Source organism: Hibiscus syriacus, unplaced genomic scaffold, assembly GCF_006381635.1.
Source record: "Hibiscus syriacus cultivar Baekdansim isolate YM2019G1 unplaced genomic scaffold, ASM638163v2 tig00116964_pilon, whole genome shotgun sequence".
NCBI lineage: Eukaryota > Viridiplantae > Streptophyta > Magnoliopsida > Malvales > Malvaceae > Hibiscus > Hibiscus syriacus.
The window spans coordinates 2,666,916-2,685,721 of NW_024063489.1; the positions used below are offsets into that span (position 1 = coordinate 2,666,916).

The window sequence follows — 18,806 nt, forward strand, 5'->3', positions numbered from 1 at the left end:
ACATCGAGCATTGGTTATATGATGATTTTACAACCAATTTCGTCAAAAACACTCAATTTTTCAAAATTATCTTTTAATTTTGAAATAAAAAAATCGAGAATTGTTGTTTTAATTGATGTTTTTTTATTCAATTATGTTGTTTTCATAAAAACTATACGTATTATGATTTTCAAACATTATTTTTCCAAATAGTTTTTCAAAACATTGCCCTTTAGAATTCGGTTTATAGAAACTTGAAATATTGAGGACTCATTTGAGTTTTGGGTTTGATTATATTGCATACATGTGTTTAAATTTGCAGGTTACATATTCTATTCCAATTCTTAAACCATGTCAAATCCTAAACGACCTAGGACATTGTCTAGTCGCTCAAGTCAAAACGACCTCTTATTCCTCCACCCAATCCAAATAACCCAAATATGACCATTTTGAACTCTTGTTTCACGTACCTGGTCGTAGACAAGATCTATAACATAGGTACCATACTTGTTTTGAGTCATACAAAATCCGGGAAGAACGTATCCCTTCGATCCAAGCTATAGAAGATATGAACTTCCAATATCTTCCTACTCTTAAATCCTAGAAGTTTGATAAACTCTTTAAACTCAAACCTTTGGTTTATCATCAATTAGTCCGTATTTTTCTATTCCAATGTGGTATGTGTCCAAAACGAGTGCCGATCTGAAATTATAGGAATTCGATCATATCTTTTAGAACAATTCATTTTTATTGACTCCGGCATAATCGTTGCCCATTTTGGACTAGATAACTCAGGTTTAATGAAAAAGAGACTGTGGATTCACCCTATAAGTCTAAGGATAGTGAGAGTACCCTAAGAACTCATTGTGATAGATTCCTTCATTATTTGATCTCTTGGTGGTTTAGACCATCCGGAGGTAGGTACTCCTCCCTTATAAACATAGATATATGGTGGATATACTGTGTCCAACATAAAAAGAAGATTAATCTGCCACAGATCATCTTTAGTGAGTTTCCATAAACTCTATTCCTTCTAAGAATATAGAAACCTTGGTTTATGGTTGTCTCCTTAGTAATTTGTTTATCAAACTCGGTCTTAGGGTCTCTTCTGATATTCCTATCCCTCTTCAAAACCAAATCAATCTTACTTTCTTAAAGAAAGCAAGATGGAAAAAGGATAAGGAAACGGGCCAATGGATTTATCATCCTGAACTCAGAACTTTGAATTGTGAAACATTTTGATGTTAATGGATTGTTTTATTTTGGATGTTTGAATTTGTTGAATAATTGGATATTTGAACTTACATGCTTATATATTTGGTTTGATTTTAACTTTCATTTTGAGCTTAATGTTTATTTTTGCATCATTTACATATTAGTTGCATTATGACCAATTTTTGTCATTTCACATTATTTATGAATATTGAATTATGGAACTAATGGCTAACGTTTCTCTTGATTGTGATCTTAGCAGCTTAAGCTATATATATTTATAATCAATTGGCTAAATGATTTCAAAACCTTGTTTAAAATCTTTTAAAATGTCTTTTTGATTTAACAAAAAGGGGGAGAAGTGTTAAAGTAAGGGGGAGTAATTTTTCAAAAACGTCGTTTTTTATTTCAAAATCTTAAAATTACTAAAATGTTTTGTTATATCAAAAAGGGGGAGATTGTTGAAAACATTTTGATATTTCGATATAACAAATTAAGATAAATGAATTTTAAGATTTTCCAATAAGGTTTTCTAAGTATATTCGATATAATTATTCGAATATCAAAATATTACTCCAAATCTTTTAAAAGTCATTTTTAATCCTTACTCAAGTGTAAAATTAAGTTTTAGTCTTAAAATAATTTCAAAACAATTTTACAAAATATTTCGAACCATTTCAAAGCCAAAAATTCCAGATTGTTCAGAGGGAACCGATTCCCCCCAAGGGGGTACCGATTCCCCCTGAATGGTTTGGCTTCGAGAATTCCAGTATGCTCGGAGGGAACCGATTCCCCCCAGCGGTACCGATTCCCCCTTTTTAACGGTCGAAATATTTGAATTTTACACTTAGGGAACCGATTCACCATAAGGGGTACCGATTCCCCCCACGCTCCAAGTTGTTGTATTAATGGTTTTCACACTTAAACGACTCCATTGACTCCACTAATCATCCCCAACGTTCAGAATCAATTGAGGGAGTATTTAAACAAGTTCTGAAGCCTTTGATCAATAAAAAATCATAGAGAAACAAGAAAGAAAGCATCAAACACTAAGTTTGTGCAAATCAAGCCAATTTTTCTTTCAATATTCATTTTGCTTTCAAGAACACCATTTGTGCTCATTTGTAATTATTTTTTAGTGTTCTTTTCTTGTTCTAGAATTGTGCAAACATCTTACCTTGTGAGGTTTTCCTTGTAAGTTTGCAAATTTGTGTATTTCTCTTTGAAAAAGAGTGTGCTCAAGAATTTGGGGTATAATTCTTGAGGGAATTGTAAGGTTATTCTTTATCCTCAAAAGAAAGAACAAATTAGTGAATTTGTTGGAAAATCCTTAGTGTGGATAGCTAAGGTAGTGGACGTAGACTTTGGTTGAGAAAGTCGAACCACTCTAAATCGTTGTGCAAATATTTTCAATTTTCTGCAAAAGCTTCCACCAAAATTTTAATTGCCAATTCACCCCCCTCTTGGCCATTTCCATCAATCGATTAACTCAACAACTTCCTCACTATGGTATTGATAATATACTTCAGTATCGTTACCCATTCTACATTCTGAATTTCATTTCTAAAAATCGTACCGATACTTATCCATTGGTATCAATACCCTTAGTATCGATGCTACTCCTTCGGTATCGATACTATTTAAAGGATTCATACATTTTTACCTTATGGTATCGATACTGTTCTTCCAGTACCGATACCCAAACTCATATTTCACACCATTTTTGCTTTGAAGTATCGATACTGTTCATCCAGTACCGATACCCTTGCCCAGAAATCACCTTTTTCATTTCAAAAATTTACCAAAACTCAGTTAAAACTCACTTTTAACTCCTTTCAGCCCTTTAAACTACAATACACTTATTAAAACTAACCTGTCTCACTTTAATACTCCTCAACACCCAAATCTCATTAGAACACTTGGAAACAAAAATCACACCAAATAATCAACATACCCCAAATCCATTTCTAACACTTTAGATTTCTTATTCCAACTTATGACAAGTCAAATATGATTTCAAAATCTATTTATTAATTCTTTCTCTTCAATTCACTCAAAACCCCTTTATATTCAATCACCCATAACTTGTAAATCTTTTAGTTTCTATTTCTCTTTAAGCTTTCTTAAGCTTTCCTAACACTCTAAGAATCAAAACTAATCAAAATTTACAAGAAATAACAAACTTAAAGATGTCTTATCTTAACTATGGACTCACAGTGGAGAGGAGGAAGAAAGATGAAGAGGAGAAATAAGTCTCTTCTTTCCTTTTCTCTCATCCTCCACATGTATATAATACACCCACTAATGAATTTTTAATTCATTTCTTTGTCTAATGACCATTATGCCCTTCCATCTTTCAATTCTTGCTAATCAACTTACACCATTAATTTCTAATTAAATCTCTGAACTTTTCAATTGATCACAAATATTAATTTGTAATCACTTTAAACTATTTAAAATATATATATATATTTTAAAGACACCTTGATACTAAATATTAGTCTAATAACATCCTAACATACTAAATTCAAATAAAAATATTTAAACTATCAATTAATTCGTTGCCCAAGAAATGCCGCGATGCATGCGACAATTTCAGATATCTTTCCTATTCAAGTCAAAAACAGTTTCCATAAAACAATTAATTCCATTAGTCCAATTGCTATTAGATTCAACACTAAACAACCCTTAACCTCCTCAAAAGGGAAAGCAATAACAGATAAAAAGTTGTACTTTTTTAATAGGACCCGTAAGGTATTGCAATTTTAATATACGATTAAAAAAAAGTTGTTTTTAAGGTAATAATACTGCATTGATAATTGTAATAGATAATTCTATTAAGTATTCTGACTTTCCTTCTCATAACTCAAAAGACTTAAAATAAATAAATAAATCTTTAAATTATATATATTCACTTTAATTATTAAAACTATTTTTTATCAAAACAAATCTTAAGTAATCATATATATATATATACATTTTAAGAATTTAAATTATCATTTTTGTAATATTTTAAGTCTTATTTTTTAATTGATTTTTTGTAATCAACGAAATGTTGACGCGTCAAAAAAACTATAATTTAAAATATATTTATTTTTATTAAAAGATAGATTTTTTTTTACTTTAAGCCTACTCAAAATAACAAAATGAAATATATAAAAGGATTACCATGTGTATTGATAGTATTTTTTTTCAAATAATATTAAATGGACGATACATATTTTATTTTTAAAATATTTAAATTTATAATAATGATACTCAGTTTAATTTTTATTATTTATGAAAATAATTTTTAAGGTAAAGTACAAAAATGTTCCTTTGACTATAGGATGATGTTTTATTGAGTCTCTCAACAATTGAAAGTTATAAAATAGTCCTCAGGGCACTGCTTTGTTGAGTCTCCCGACTATTAAAAGTTATAAAATTGTCACTTGACTATTCATATGTTCAAAACTCATCTTTTTTTTTGTTAAAAATTTAACGGTCGTTTGATTTAGACATTAATATGCTGATTGAGATATGATAAAATCGTACTTTAATGATGTCTATTAGCACCGTCATTGGTTTTAAGCACTGATTTGGTGGTATAATGTTTCAAAAACTGACTCAATGACATAATGTAAACAGAGATTCGATCTATAAGACAAAACTCAAATAATTCTAGAACTATATTTTTATCTTATCTCAGTGAACATATTAACGTCCGGTTGAGACATAGTCTCATTTTTTAACGAAAAAAATAAATTTGGAACATATGAATAGTCGGTGATTATTTTATAACTTTTAATAATTAAAATGACTCAACAAAAAAGTCTTATGATAGGATGATCATTTTATAACTTTCAATTGTTAAGAAAGTCAACTAAATAATATCAATAATCGAGAGATCAATAATGTATTTTAACCTAATTTTTATTAACAGTACATTAAATAATTATCAAAATACAGCATAAAATAAGAGATAATCGGCCTTTTTACGGCAGAGACAACAGCAAATCAAATCAAACCGCCTAAATTATAAAACACAATGCAAAGTGCGAACTGTTTCTTCATTAACAAAAAGGCAAAAACGTCACGTGATGCCGTTACTCACAGCCTACCAGTATACAACTGTCCAATCCAATCGCTGCTCACTCAAAACAAAACCAAAGGACAATCTGGTAATTTCGATTTTGCTTTTTCCTGATGAAAATATAAACTTAAATCTTCTCATTGGTCCGCCATTTCTCCCCCACACCCCCTCTTCCCCTCCCCAAGAGTCAAAGCCCAAAGTCAAGTTTGTATTATAACGGAGCCTTCCTTTCATGTCAGTTGAGTGTTTGTTTTTTTAATCACGAAAACCCGCGGGGTTCCCCATAGCCCTCTTTGGCTATCCTACACTTTGATGTGCAATGCGCACCCCCTCCTCCTCCTATCTACGGGCCGCTTTCTCCTTCCTTGCCATTCTTACGTGTGCGCCTATTACAGGACGTGTGCCTCCACGCTCGTTAGCCTCAACCCCTTTTCCCTTCTGCTCTCTTCCTTCTCCTGTAATTTAGTCTCGAATTTCGACATTTCATTCTACGTCCCATACTTTCTTGCTGTACTCTGCAATCAAATATATTAAAAACGTCTTATTCCTTTTTCTTTCTCTCTTTCTTTTTACTTCCAAAACCGTTTGTTCCCATGGGTTTGCCTTGATTTGCGCCAATGTTGCAATACTAAAAGCCAAACCGACTTTACGTTGTTTTATGTTTGTTCATTGATATTCTTCGTTCCCCCCCCCCTTTGTTCAGAGCTTGTTCTCGTGATCCTTTGATAATTTGCAGGAGTTGGACGGAATGACCAACTAGTTTGGGTGGGGAGAGTTGATCATACGTGCCGGCGGGAAGGAAGGAAGGGAAGAAGAGTGAGAGAGAGAGAGATAAAGTGATATTGTGAACGTCGTGTGAAAATATGCCTCATCGAACAACGTACTTCTTCCCTAGGCAATTTCCCGATCGTGGGTTCGATGCGTCTACTAAGCAACTATTGAATCAGGAGAAAAAGCTTGCCGCCAATGAAACATTCCCCACAGCTACAGCTGCTGCGTTTGGAACCGCGACTTCAACAGCAACAACACCAGCCATAAGCAACTTCAACGCTGAAAATGACCGCAACAACTCAATCTCAGGGACAGCGTCAAAAGATTTTAGGACGCCAGCTGCTAAGACCGACAACGACAACTACAGCTACTCTCCGTTATCAGATCTTTTCACAGACGAAAAGCTTCGCGTCAAAAAACAACAGCTCGCCGCTTTCCTCGATTGGTTCGTCGACAAAAAATCTACTACTAACAGATCACGTCACGTGAAACCGTCCTCTCGACGCCTCTCTTCGAGTACCGATCATGATGAAGATCAACAGTTGTTATTAGCTCCGGAACCAGCTCCGCCGCCACAGCCTTCACCTCCTCCTCCGGCACCTGCTCCGGAAACCAGCGCCGTCATTGATGACCGCAGTGTTGACAGAAACTTTAACCGGCAGGTGTCACTTACGAGGTTCTCTAGTGGTAGTAGCTATGCTGGGAGCTTGTTTTCTGGGACGACATTGGATGGAACCTTGTCGAGCGACGTTAAAGATACTTGGACTAAGGAGACATCATCGACCCCCGTGCCGGAGATGGAGGAAGTCGAGGAACAAGAGGTGGAGAAGAGTAAAGATGACTTAGCGCTCAAGTCAAAGGAAAGTTATTATTTACAGGTTATGCTGGCTAGAAGGCTTACCTCTCAAGCAAGTCTATTCGGTGAATCTTTGCTTTTGCAGGAGTATCGTGGACCTGTTGTTGTCGATGCAGAAACTGTTTCTTATCGTCTATGGGTATTTTCTCTATTTTTTTCGATTGACATTTATTTTTGTACATGTTTCACTTGCAAGTTAGTAACTTAGTATTCATTTTCAAAATTTGCGAAACTCTAATGGATTTATATTGAATTTGCAGATTAGTGGCTGTTTATCATACAATGATAAGATATCAGATGGTTTTTATAATATTATTGGGATGAATCCATATCTATGGGTGATGTGTAACAAATTCGAAGAAGGAAGACGCTTACCACCTTTGATGTCTCTTAAAGAAATTGAACCCAGCGAGACGTCTATTGAGGTTGTTCTTGTTGACAAACGAGGGGATTCGCGCCTAAAAGAGCTTGAAGATAAAGCCCAAGAGTTATACTGTGCTTCAGAAAACACCTTAGTGTTGGTCAAGAAACTTGGAAAGCTTGTTGCTATATACATGGGGTAGGCTTTATTCTCTTTTAAATCTATTTTCACTGATGATTCATTTCCTTTTCACCGTTTCTTATCAAATTATTCATTGTGTTCGAATTGTTTTTTATATTTTAGAGGAACATTTCCAGGGGAGCAAGGAGATCTTCACAAACGCTGGAAATTGGTCAGTAGGAGATTGAGGGACTTTCATAAGTGTGTTGTACTCCCCATTGGCAGCCTATCAATGGGACTTTGCAGGCATCGTGCAATCCTCTTTAAGGTGCCGAAAGATTAGCCTTTATTACTTTATTTTCTCATCAAATTCAATCTACTCCTGTGATCCATCCACTGGCACGCAGAAAATGAAAATCGGTAGTGGTGGCTAAGGAATCTGCTACTTTTTTATTGGCATAAACAATAACAATAATAAAAAATGCCATTTCCTTGTCACTTCATTGATATAATCCCGATTTGCTGACAGTGTATCTCTATGCACTATTAGTGTATCTAATATATATCCACTAATGACTAATCAAAACCCATAAACTTGAATGTTAAAATATATGCGCCACAACAACAAAGATATGTTTGTTTCTTTTATTCCATCTCTTCTTTCTCCAGAAATATACTCCTATGAATGAAAGGCGTTTTGTTTATATATATTTTGTTAATTTGTACATGATTTTGGATTGCCATTTTATTTTTCATTTTGATCCAAAGTAATTAGTGTTTCAGAAGTTACTAATATATTGGAAATGCCCTCTTATATAAGGTTTTGCTAACAAGGACTGAGAGTTCCTTGAGCACCATAAATTTTAAAAGCCACATATAAGTGTCCATTAAATGAGCACTCTCTGTTCACGGATCATTCAATGAGGTATTGTAGCTTGCTATGTTGAATTTGACAAGGCCTTTTTGAAATATTTGATTCTTGGGGTCTCCGTTTTCGTGTCTTCACTTTGTCCCCCTTCTCAAATCTGTTGTTATATAATGAACTTCTAAAGCTTTTAAATATTTTCTCTTTTTCAAAATTCAAAAGATTTCAAAGTTGTTGTTTAATAACCTTCTGGCCAAACATGGCTCATCTTATTCTTGATTAAAAAGATTGTCTTCACTTTATAACCGCCAGACCAGGATATCAAATGAAAAATGAGCGTTTGATTTTATAATGTTGATGTGTGAAATGTATTTGTATTCTTAAGGCCTGATCACCCTTTAAATGCAGATTAACATATGATGACCTAGGAGAAAATGAGTCGTTTTTGGGATCCTTAACTAACATAGTGTATTGTTCAAACCTGCAGAAATTGGCGGACTATATCGGTTTGCCCTGTAGGATTGCTCGAGGATGCAAATATTGTGCAGCCGATCATCGTTCTTCTTGCCTTGTCAAAATCGAAGATGACCGGCAATCACCGAGGTAAGTTGTGCAACTTTTAGTTCACATATTTGCAATTAAATTGTTTGAATTTAATAAAATAAACGGGGACAAGTTTATGCCATCGTTTAAAAATACTTGCATTGAGAAAATTAGCGATTCTTTGATCTTCAAAATTTTCTAGTTCTGTTTTGATGCATTGTTGCTTAGAGACGAATACACTGTTTTGCAGGGAATATGTAGTTGATCTAGTTGGGGAGCCAGGGAATATCCACGGTCCAGATTCATCTATCAATGGAGGATTCCTTTCGTCAATGCCTTCACCATTTCAAATTTCTCATCTAAAAGAATTCCAACAGCCTCATATGGATAGTGCCTCGCATTGTCAGATTAAAAATCCAAAGGATTCACTTTCTCTTTGTGAGAATCCTATACTTTCAGGTGCGTGATATTTTGTACACAAATTCAGGGGGAAAAATGGACCAAAATTGTTTAACCAAACTAAAACAGTGGAGACTGATCTCCTGCAGGTGGCAATGAGAAATCTCAAGAATTGAAGGGCAGCGACTTGCTTGAAAGTCAAAAGGCATCAATATATGCACCGATTTCTCAAGGTTGTTTTGGAAAGGAATCTTTGCTGACTTCTGAAACTGCAGCTGTTACAACAATGCCCGAAAATTCTGAACTCAGTAGAGACAAAGTTGCCTTAGATCAAACTCTTAGAAAAGAGATTGTTATACCTGGTAGCTCAGTGGTGAAAAGTGTAAATCAGTTGAAAGTTACCTCGCCAAGTCAGGTAGATCTGGAGGAGATCGGGGTTGAACTTGATAACCGGGGTAGATTCTCTGCTGTCACCATCCCAAAATTTATAAATCTTGAACCTTCTCTTGCGATGGATTGGCTTGAGATATCATGGGATGAATTGCATATTAAGGAGCGCGTTGGTGCTGGTAATTCTCTTACTTTTTCGTTATAGGATATAACTCATACATATTTACTTTTCTTTATGCATTTGGAAAATTGAATCATATCTCAAAAAATAAATGATGAAGCATGTACCAACTTTTTTGCTTAAACTCTCCTTTTGCAGGTTCATTTGGAACAGTTCATCGTGCTGAGTGGCATGGATCGGTTAGTATTTTTTTGTTCTTGCAACTGAAAATCATTGGTTTCCTGATTTATTGGAATATGAATGATTCTGATAGAAATATGTCTTCATTTGATACTGTAATTGAATAATAAATGAGCTTACGGGATTGTACTTAAGGTGCCATAGTTGATATATCATTTGTTGTTGCATGTGTGTAATGGTATACAAGTTTATTTTTCTTTATCATAGACCAATATTAGTTGAAATGCATAGTATGGGCTTATATCTCAGCAAGGGAGAACAGTTGTTTTTCTTTAGTTTGTTTCTTTGTTTGGCTACATTATCAGTTTTTTTTTTGGATATTTTTCTTTTGTCCTAATGAGTTATTGGCTTAAACTAATAAACTATTGTTCTCCAAATGCAGGATGTTGCGGTCAAAGTTTTGACTGTCCAAGATTTTCATGATGATCAGTTGAAGGAGTTTCTAAGAGAGGTTTGTACTGGATAAAACCTAAATAAGATATTGTTATTATCCGTATGTTTTAGCATTGCATATTTCTATTAACTGGTTCCGCTTTCCTGCCGCATTAAAACTCTATAAATGGCTTGTATATGCATTCAATGTCCTCCTCAGGGACATCCATTTCTGTGCCTTAATGCATGAATTTATGCTTGAAACTGTGTCCGTGTGATACATTTCTAAAGGAGCTGATGGCATGTTGTTTATTTTCACACATGGCCAAGTTCTCACGTAAATTACTCCTATTTTCGAATGTTTTTGAGCAAATATAGTATACAAATACACAGCTTAAGTTATCAATGCATTTTGTTTAGGTTGCTATAATGAAACGCGTTCGACATCCAAATGTGGTCCTCTTCATGGGAGCTGTTACGAAGCGGCCTCATCTGTCAATAGTGACCGAGTATCTGCCAAGGTAAAATCAACTTATTTCACATTATGATAATGAACTGATATGTTTGTGCAACTAATGTGCCTTATAAGACGTGGTTCTTTTTTGTCAAACAGGGGTAGTTTATACCGCCTCATTCATAGGCCAGCTGCTGGGGAAACAATGGATCAGAGGAGACGATTGCGCATGGCATTGGATGTGGTTTGTAACATTCTTTACTCACAATTTTTATCTATTAATGAAACTTGATGTTGGGACAGTATTAATGTTTTATATTGGAAACAGGCCAAGGGGATCAACTATCTTCATTGTCTTCATCCTCCCATTGTTCACTGGGACCTTAAATCCCCGAATCTGTTGGTCGATAAGAATTGGACAGTAAAGGTACGACAAAAGAGTTTCTCAATTTGCCAAATTATGCGTTATTTTTACATTTCAAAGCATGACTTCATCTTCTTATGTGATTTCTAGGTGTGTGATTTTGGATTGTCCAGATTCAAAGCGGGCACTTTTATATCATCAAAATCTGTCGCGGGAACAGTAAGTTTCCATAACTTCCTCTTGTACTGGAGACAAACTAGCACATTCACACATCAATAATGCATAGATACCATAAAAGTTCCGACATTAATGCATAGATACCAAAAAGGTTCAGACTCGTATATGCATTCTATTTAACCCGTCGTCAGTCTATTGTGGTTTGAGAATTTTTCATCCGACTGCATCAATCAGCGTGTAATCATGTAGTTAATTTCTTTCAGCCTGAGTGGATGGCTCCGGAATTCCTTCGTGGAGAGCCTTCAAATGAAAAATCCGATGTCTACAGTTTTGGAGTAATCCTATGGGAGCTTGTGACCATGCAACAACCTTGGAGTGGACTCAGTCCTGCCCAGGTGAATGAATATATTCGTTTTTTTCCTCAGTTCCATTCTAGTTCCTCTTGTGTGTTTCTTATGAAATGTAATAATCATAAGTATTTATGAGATTGTTATTCGAGTTGTTTCGAATAAATGGTAACGTTGCTAATTGTGGTACGTAAAAACTTTAGGTGGTCGGTGCTGTTGCTTTCCAAAACAGAAGACTCACCATTCCACCGAATACCTCTCCAAAATTGGCTTCCCTAATGGAATCATGTTGGTCTGAGTGAGTAAACTAAGTCCCATGATTTATCCACTGCACCTAGAATTCATATTATGATCGTCCTTTAAAGATTGACATGTAGTGGATCATGCAACCAGTTTGCTTTGGAAATTTAACTTCCGTAGTTAACAATGATGGTGTTGCTTTTTATTTTTTGCAGCGATCTGACTCAACGGCCATCTTTCGCCAACATAGTAGAAGCACTAAAGAAGCTTCTCAAGTCTCCATTACAGTGACAGAGTGACCCTTAACCCAAGCCATTCCCACGGTGAAAATAGCATGGAATAAGCCGGTTCAGGGAATTCTATTTTAACTGCAGCAAGCAACTCTTGCACTTGGCTTGGCTGTATAATGTTTATTCCACCAACAGAACTGCAACTGTAGATTTAGATGTGTTATATAACCAAACCCATTTGGGAGGCGGTTAAATTCCCATTTTAAAAAAGAAGGGGCCTATGAATAAATGTTACAGCAAACTATTTAAACCGACTTTTCTGTATTAAATATGTTTTTGTTGTTTTAAGACCATGGGGGCTGCCTTCCAAAGAAAGTATAAATCCTATGAATAGATGTGTATAAATCCGAAGGGGTTTAAGAATTCGGAAATTTACCTTTGGCTATATAGTATTTATTATGTATTTTCTTTGTAAATGATGGGTTGTGTAATCGTTAATTCGGTTATCAAAGCCTATAGAAACCAGAGTTTGAGATATTTGGCATACAGTATTTACTATATCTATGGTTTAATAATTATTTGCTCATTTCTGTTTTGTAAAATTATATATCAAATATATTTTTGTTAATTTTATTTCTGAAAATAAATTTTTATTTTTATTATTCAAAAGTGTTCTTTAGTTTTTGAATAATTAAAAGTATTTTTTTAAAAAAAAAACAAGAGCGAAAACAGAAGCTATTTTTAAAACGAAATGGAACTTTAGTTTTTACATTTGAAAAATGATTTTAGAGAAAATTATAACTGCAATTTTATTATAATATCATACGCTTATTGTATGATTTAAAAAAATTATATTTTCTATCACGTTATAATTATATTTTATATCTCACCATATTGATTTTTTAGATAGAAGTATTTTATGTTTGATATATTTAAATAGTACTCTGATATTTTTTTATTTATAAAAAGTAGATTGATTTTTTCTATATGTAATATTCTATGTCAAACTTAAATCCCGTATCTGTTCGTATAACAATTAAATTAGCTTTGCAATTACTAAAAAACAATAATAATAGAGTACTTCCAATTCCTGAACCAACTTGACGGCCAATCTCAAAACAATCATTACTACAACAACCATCGTCGTCGTCTGGGAAAACTCACTTCTTTCTGTTGTGTTTTTCTTTCCCAAAATTTTTTCAAGGGATTATGTCAAAGATGTGGACGGATCTACTTTTACAAGGCGCTTTGATTCTCGTTACGATCTTCATGTTCCTCGCTATGCACGATATTCCCAAGAAGATCTTCACCAAAATCCGTTACAGGAATCGAGCTGACTACCAAGCTAAGCGCCACTTCGTCCTCGGAGCCCAGCTCTTAGCTCAAGCCAGATGCTCCAAGTCTCGTTCATCCACCGCCTCTCTAGCCCAAAAAGCCGAATCCGAGGCCGACAAGGCCATTCCTCTCGACCCGAAAGACGCCGCTTCTTACATCCTCAAAGCCCTCGCTCTTGATCTTCAGGGCTTCAAGACCTCTGCTCTTGACTCCCTCGATGTTGCTCTATCCCCTCTTGCTTCCAAGTCTTTGACCAATAAAGAGCGGGGCGATGCGCTTTTCAAACGAGCTGAGTTGATGATGAGCATGAACCGGCGCGGAAGCCGTGTTGACTCAGCGATTGACGATTTGACCAAGGCTGTAGAATTAAGCGGGGATAACGCCAAGGTGTTCTGTCTGCTGGGAGATTGTTACAAAATGAAGAAGATGAAAGCGGAAGCAAGAGCGGCTTTCGAGGAAGCTCTAAAGGTCGAGCCTACCTCCGCCGTTGCTCGCGCTGCCATTGATCGATTGGGATCGTAGTTATTGACGTCAGCTTGTTTCTGACGTCGTCGTTTTAAGATTTTTCTGAATTATGAAAGTGATCGTGCTATTTTGTTGTATTTCACCATTTTGATATGTTTTACTTGATCAAATTGGAAAACAATCTTGATTCCATCATTCCGTGAATCTCCAACCATTTTAATGAAAATAATTTTTTTTTAAATTTTATATTCAAATTTGTATTAAAAAGTATGTATAAAAATACCGAATAGGTCCTCATGTTATCACGCTTAATGCATTTTGATTTTTATACTTTTGTAATAAGTATAAAGAAATTTGTACGGTAAAAATAAGTAAAAGATATATGATATACGTGTTTAATTGATTCTTTATAATTCAATTTAAATCTTTATATTTAATCGATAAAATAAAATATAAAAACAAAATAAGTTAAATGTAATAATTTGAGTCAAATATAAATTAAATATATATGGATAAAAGAAATATTTTGTGTAAAAAGTTATAATTTATAAAATCATTTTAATAATAATTATAAGTGGAGTGATCAAGAATTTATTTAAATTTTATTAAACATGGGTTTGATTGATTGATTCTAATATCATTTTTGTTTACTTAGTTAAAGATTATATAGAAATATAAAAAGATAAAATATATTATGATAGATAATAGTAATTCAAAGTAGAGATAATTTAATAATTTTTAACTGAGCTGATGTTTGATTAATCGATAATATTAAATTAAATTAGTATTTTCGTTTGGTTTCGCCCAAAAAATATTTTAACCCTTTGAAAATTTATAACTTTCATGGGACCTTGAAATATTTTTCCTGGTTTCGTCCTGCGTATAGTCTTACAAGAAGGATATACCCTCACCACATAAAGAACATTTTTTTGGTCTTGTGCGCCAAAGCAACCATTACAGGTATTCTTCAGAACCCTTTTTTTCTTTCTTCTTTCTATCTTTTGTGAAAATATTTGTGGGTCCTTATGAATATGGTTACATGTTCAAGTGATGCCAAAATCCCGGTGGTGATTCACTGAAATTCTGTAAAAATGTGAAATTTCAACATATGAACAATCAGGTGGCAATCCATGTCATTCTCCCACGAGAGAAAAAAAAAGGCATCAACATTAGTACATTAGGCCTTATTCCATGTCGAATATGCTCAACTGCATTAGAGGGCAAACCTCCTTTGGCAGACACCACTTCAAAACCTACTTGTCAAGTTGAAGCTTCAATATAATGTGTTCTTTTACACAACTATTTCAATGAATTAATCCAATCTCCCTCCTTCTTGATTCTGGTGATAAATAGTACTTTCTGTTTCATCTTTTGCCTGCAGATTCTAGGATCTCTAGAAGCAGACCAAAACTGGAAATGTCAGGTCTCAAGCTGATCTTTGGAACAATATGTAGACTTTTGTTTTCCTTGTTAAATTGCTGTTGTATATTTGTTTAGACTGAAAAGATTGGGAGTAAACCGAAGTTTGAATCAAATGAATCTTATGATTACTTCATGATATTGTACCAAAAAATTAAGCTGCAATAAAGCTGAGTTTATCATCTCTGGACTCTGATTGAAGATACTCCTACGCTAATAATTATTCGCAACATATGTTCTTGATCTTCCTTGAATCCTTTGCTCATGGTTTAATCATTTTAGAAGCAAAGATACACGTGGAGTTGAGGTATTATGGAGGATTTATCCTTTGGAAAAAATACCTGTGTTCTTGCATGATTATGTTTTTGCCAAAGGGGATTTGCCCTTCCCATTCATCCACACAGTCATGAGTCAACAGCCTCACATTTGCTACGCTATTTCAACTCTTCAGTTTTCTTACACAATGCTTGGATTAAAGGAAAATAAAAGAGCAAAGTAAAGAAGAAGATTTCATTATTTTGTTTGGATAATTAAAATCAGTAAAAAAAGAAAGAAAGTAATTGCAAAAAAAAAATATTTGGTATAAATAGTGGAAGTAAAAGTAAAAGTAAATTATTAATTATAATAGATTTACAACTACAACCCTTCATAAAACAATATACAAAGAGAAAAAAAAAAGGATAAAGCTGATATTTTACACCTTAATTTTTTTAGACAAATAAAAGTTTAAGGAAAACAAGAGAAACTCAAATTCCTTAGCTTTCTCTTAAAAGAAAGAAAAAATTACCAAGTAGATTAATAGTCATCTTTACATAGGTTGAAAATTTTAAAATGTCAGGTTTCAAGCAGATCTATAAATTAACACAATATGTAGACCTACTTTTCCTGTTAATGTCCTTCACAACCACAAATTTACATTACTTACATGTCCTTCAAATAATGACTATTTTCTATTTGAAGCTTTCCAAAGCTTGGGGACAACTTTAATATTATGATATCGATATATTATTATCACTTAAATTAGTTTTATTATCATAATTGATTTTATTTTCAGTTGAATTGTTACACGAACGAGTGATGATATATAATAGATTGATTTTTTACAGTACTTTTATCATATATCCTCATTGCAAGTGTTAAGGTTTTTAGACTCTCCCTCCCCCCTACGGCTTAATTCCAACCAGACATGGAAGTCTTATGGTCAGGGATGGATCCAAGGAAGGGCGACCTGAATAATAGTCGTCTCCTCTTAAAAATTTTAAATTTTTATATATTTTAGATTTTTTTCTTTATACTTTTAGCGATGATCTATTTTTGCTCCTTAAAATTTTATAAATTAGTTCGCTCTAATATAAAATTATGTGTTCGTTCTTATATAGGGTTATCATTATCTCCTGTGGTCCAATTGCATGAAACATGAGTTAAGTTGACTAAGGGTGAAGGAAATTGGACATTTGGTGCCCCAACCATGTTTCTACTTTCTATTCTGAAATGAGAAATTTCTCCTTCATTAATGCAACGACCCACATTGGAACTTGACTTGGTTAGTCGACTCTCATTGCATTCTAGTTGCCTGAAACTGCTTTAAAAGAAACCCCAAAGAGTTAACTTGGAAACATAAAAGAAGATAAACAGAAAGTACTGATAAGTTTTCTAAAATGGCATCAAAATTGAATGGGTGGAGTTGTTAGGAAATATAACGAGAACAAGTAATTTCCCTATAGCCAGATTAGTGAGAATACGAAATAAAAGCGGAAAAATAATACCCGAAAAATTGATAACGGAGTTCAGCCAATTGTGCTTACGTCTCCGGACTGCTGCAGATCTTTTACTGAAGAGAAAAATTACAAGTGTTTACAAAACACACTTGAGAGAGAACTGGAAGATTTTGGGATGATTTTGAAGCTAAATGAGCTAGGGTATTTATAGTTGAAACTTAGGGACTAATCTTTGAAAATACCCTAAAGTACAATGACTAAATGTGTGATTTACCCTTGCCCAAATTCAACAAAACACAACAGCCCCTATTTTTGAATTCAACCGGCTACCATCTAGAATGGCAGCCATCTAGAATTTCAACAATCTCCCACTTGAAGACTGATTTTAATCTGTCTTCACACCTTGATCGATGCAGCAGTATTTCTGGTCTTTTATTCTAGCATGCCAACTGAAGTTGAACACAACTTCAGTTTGTCCGTAGTCACCGTCTTTGTCAACATGTCTGCCGGATTTTGAGCTCCACTAATCTTTTCAAGTTTCAAAATCCCATCTTCCAGAAGAGACCGGATAAAATGATATCTCAATTGTATGTGCTTTGTCCTGGAATGAAAAGACGGATTCTTTGCTAGATGGATAACACTTTGGCTGTCGCAATACAAGATATTGTTTTCTTGTTTCTTGCCTAACTCTTCCAAGAAACTTTGGAGCCAAACCATCTCCTTGCTGGCTTCCGTAACAGCGACATATTCTGCTTCAGTTATGGAGAGAGCAACTATCTTCTGTAGTTGAGAAACCCAACTCACTGCAGTTCCTCCTAGAGTATAGACATACCCTGTAGTGCTCCTTCTGATGTCGACATTTCCGGCTAAGTCAGCATCTACATAGCCTGTCAGTATCATATCTCCACCTTTGAAACAAAGTGCTTTGTTTGTGGTACCCCGAAGATATCTGAGGATCCATTTGACTGCTTCCCAGTGTACCTTGCCCGGATTATTCATGTACCTGCTAACAGCTCCCACTGCATGAGCAATATCTGGTCTGGTACAAACCATGGCATACATCAGACTTCCAATTGCTGAGGCATATGGCACCTTCACCATGTGTGCACGTTCTTCCTCCGTCTTTGGTGATTGGTCTTTGGAGAGTCTGAAATGAACACCTAAAGGTGTACTTACTGGTTTAGCATCTTGCATGTTGAACCTGGAGAGTACTTTGTTGATGTACTCAGCCTGTGATAACATCAAAGTCCCCGACTTTGTGTCTCTCTTGATCCTCATCCCAAGAATCTTCTTTGCAGCGCCCAGATCCTTCATAGCAAACTGCTTCGATAATTTTTGCTTCAAGTGTATAATCTCTTGCATGTCTGAGCCTGCAACGAGCATGTCATCAACGTACAATAATAAAATAATGAAGCTGTTGTCGAACCTCTTGATGTAGCAACAATGATCTGCTTGGCATCTGATAAAACCACTGCTACTCATGAAGCTATCGAACTTCTTGTACCACTGTCTAGGAGCTTGTTTTAAACCATACAAGCTCTTCTTCAACCTGCATACCAGGTTTTTCTTGTCTGCCTCTATGAAGCCTTCTGGCTGCCTCATATAGATTTCTTCCTCCAAATCACCATGAAGGAAAGCTGTCTTTACATCTAACTGCTCAAGATGTAAATTCTCTGCAGCTACAATTTTCAACACCAGTCTGATTGTAGACAATTTTACGACTGGAGAGAAAATTTCATTGTAGTCAATACCTTCT

At 34.6% G+C, this 18,806-nt stretch overlaps 2 protein-coding genes across 2 annotated transcripts; both read left to right on the top strand.

The window, feature by feature from the left end:
* Window positions 1–5,697: 5,697 nt before the first annotated feature.
* On the top strand, window positions 5,698–12,666 carry LOC120191027 (serine/threonine-protein kinase CTR1-like). Its single transcript, XM_039194030.1, has 15 exons — window positions 5,698–7,029; window positions 7,151–7,449; window positions 7,555–7,699; window positions 8,724–8,839; window positions 9,030–9,238; window positions 9,328–9,747; window positions 9,888–9,928; window positions 10,312–10,380; window positions 10,722–10,822; window positions 10,915–10,999; window positions 11,084–11,182; window positions 11,270–11,338; window positions 11,560–11,691; window positions 11,847–11,941; window positions 12,099–12,666. Exons 1-15 carry the CDS (start codon window positions 6,127–6,129, stop codon window positions 12,172–12,174), a joined length of 2,859 nt encoding a protein of 952 aa, XP_039049961.1. The 5' UTR covers window positions 5,698–6,126; the 3' UTR covers window positions 12,175–12,666.
* Window positions 12,667–13,331: 665 nt separating this feature from the next.
* LOC120190946 lies at window positions 13,332–13,970 on the top strand. The gene has a single exon (XM_039193953.1). It carries the CDS (start codon window positions 13,332–13,334, stop codon window positions 13,968–13,970), a length of 639 nt encoding a protein of 212 aa, XP_039049884.1.
* The last annotated feature ends 4,836 nt before the right edge of the window (window positions 13,971–18,806 follow it).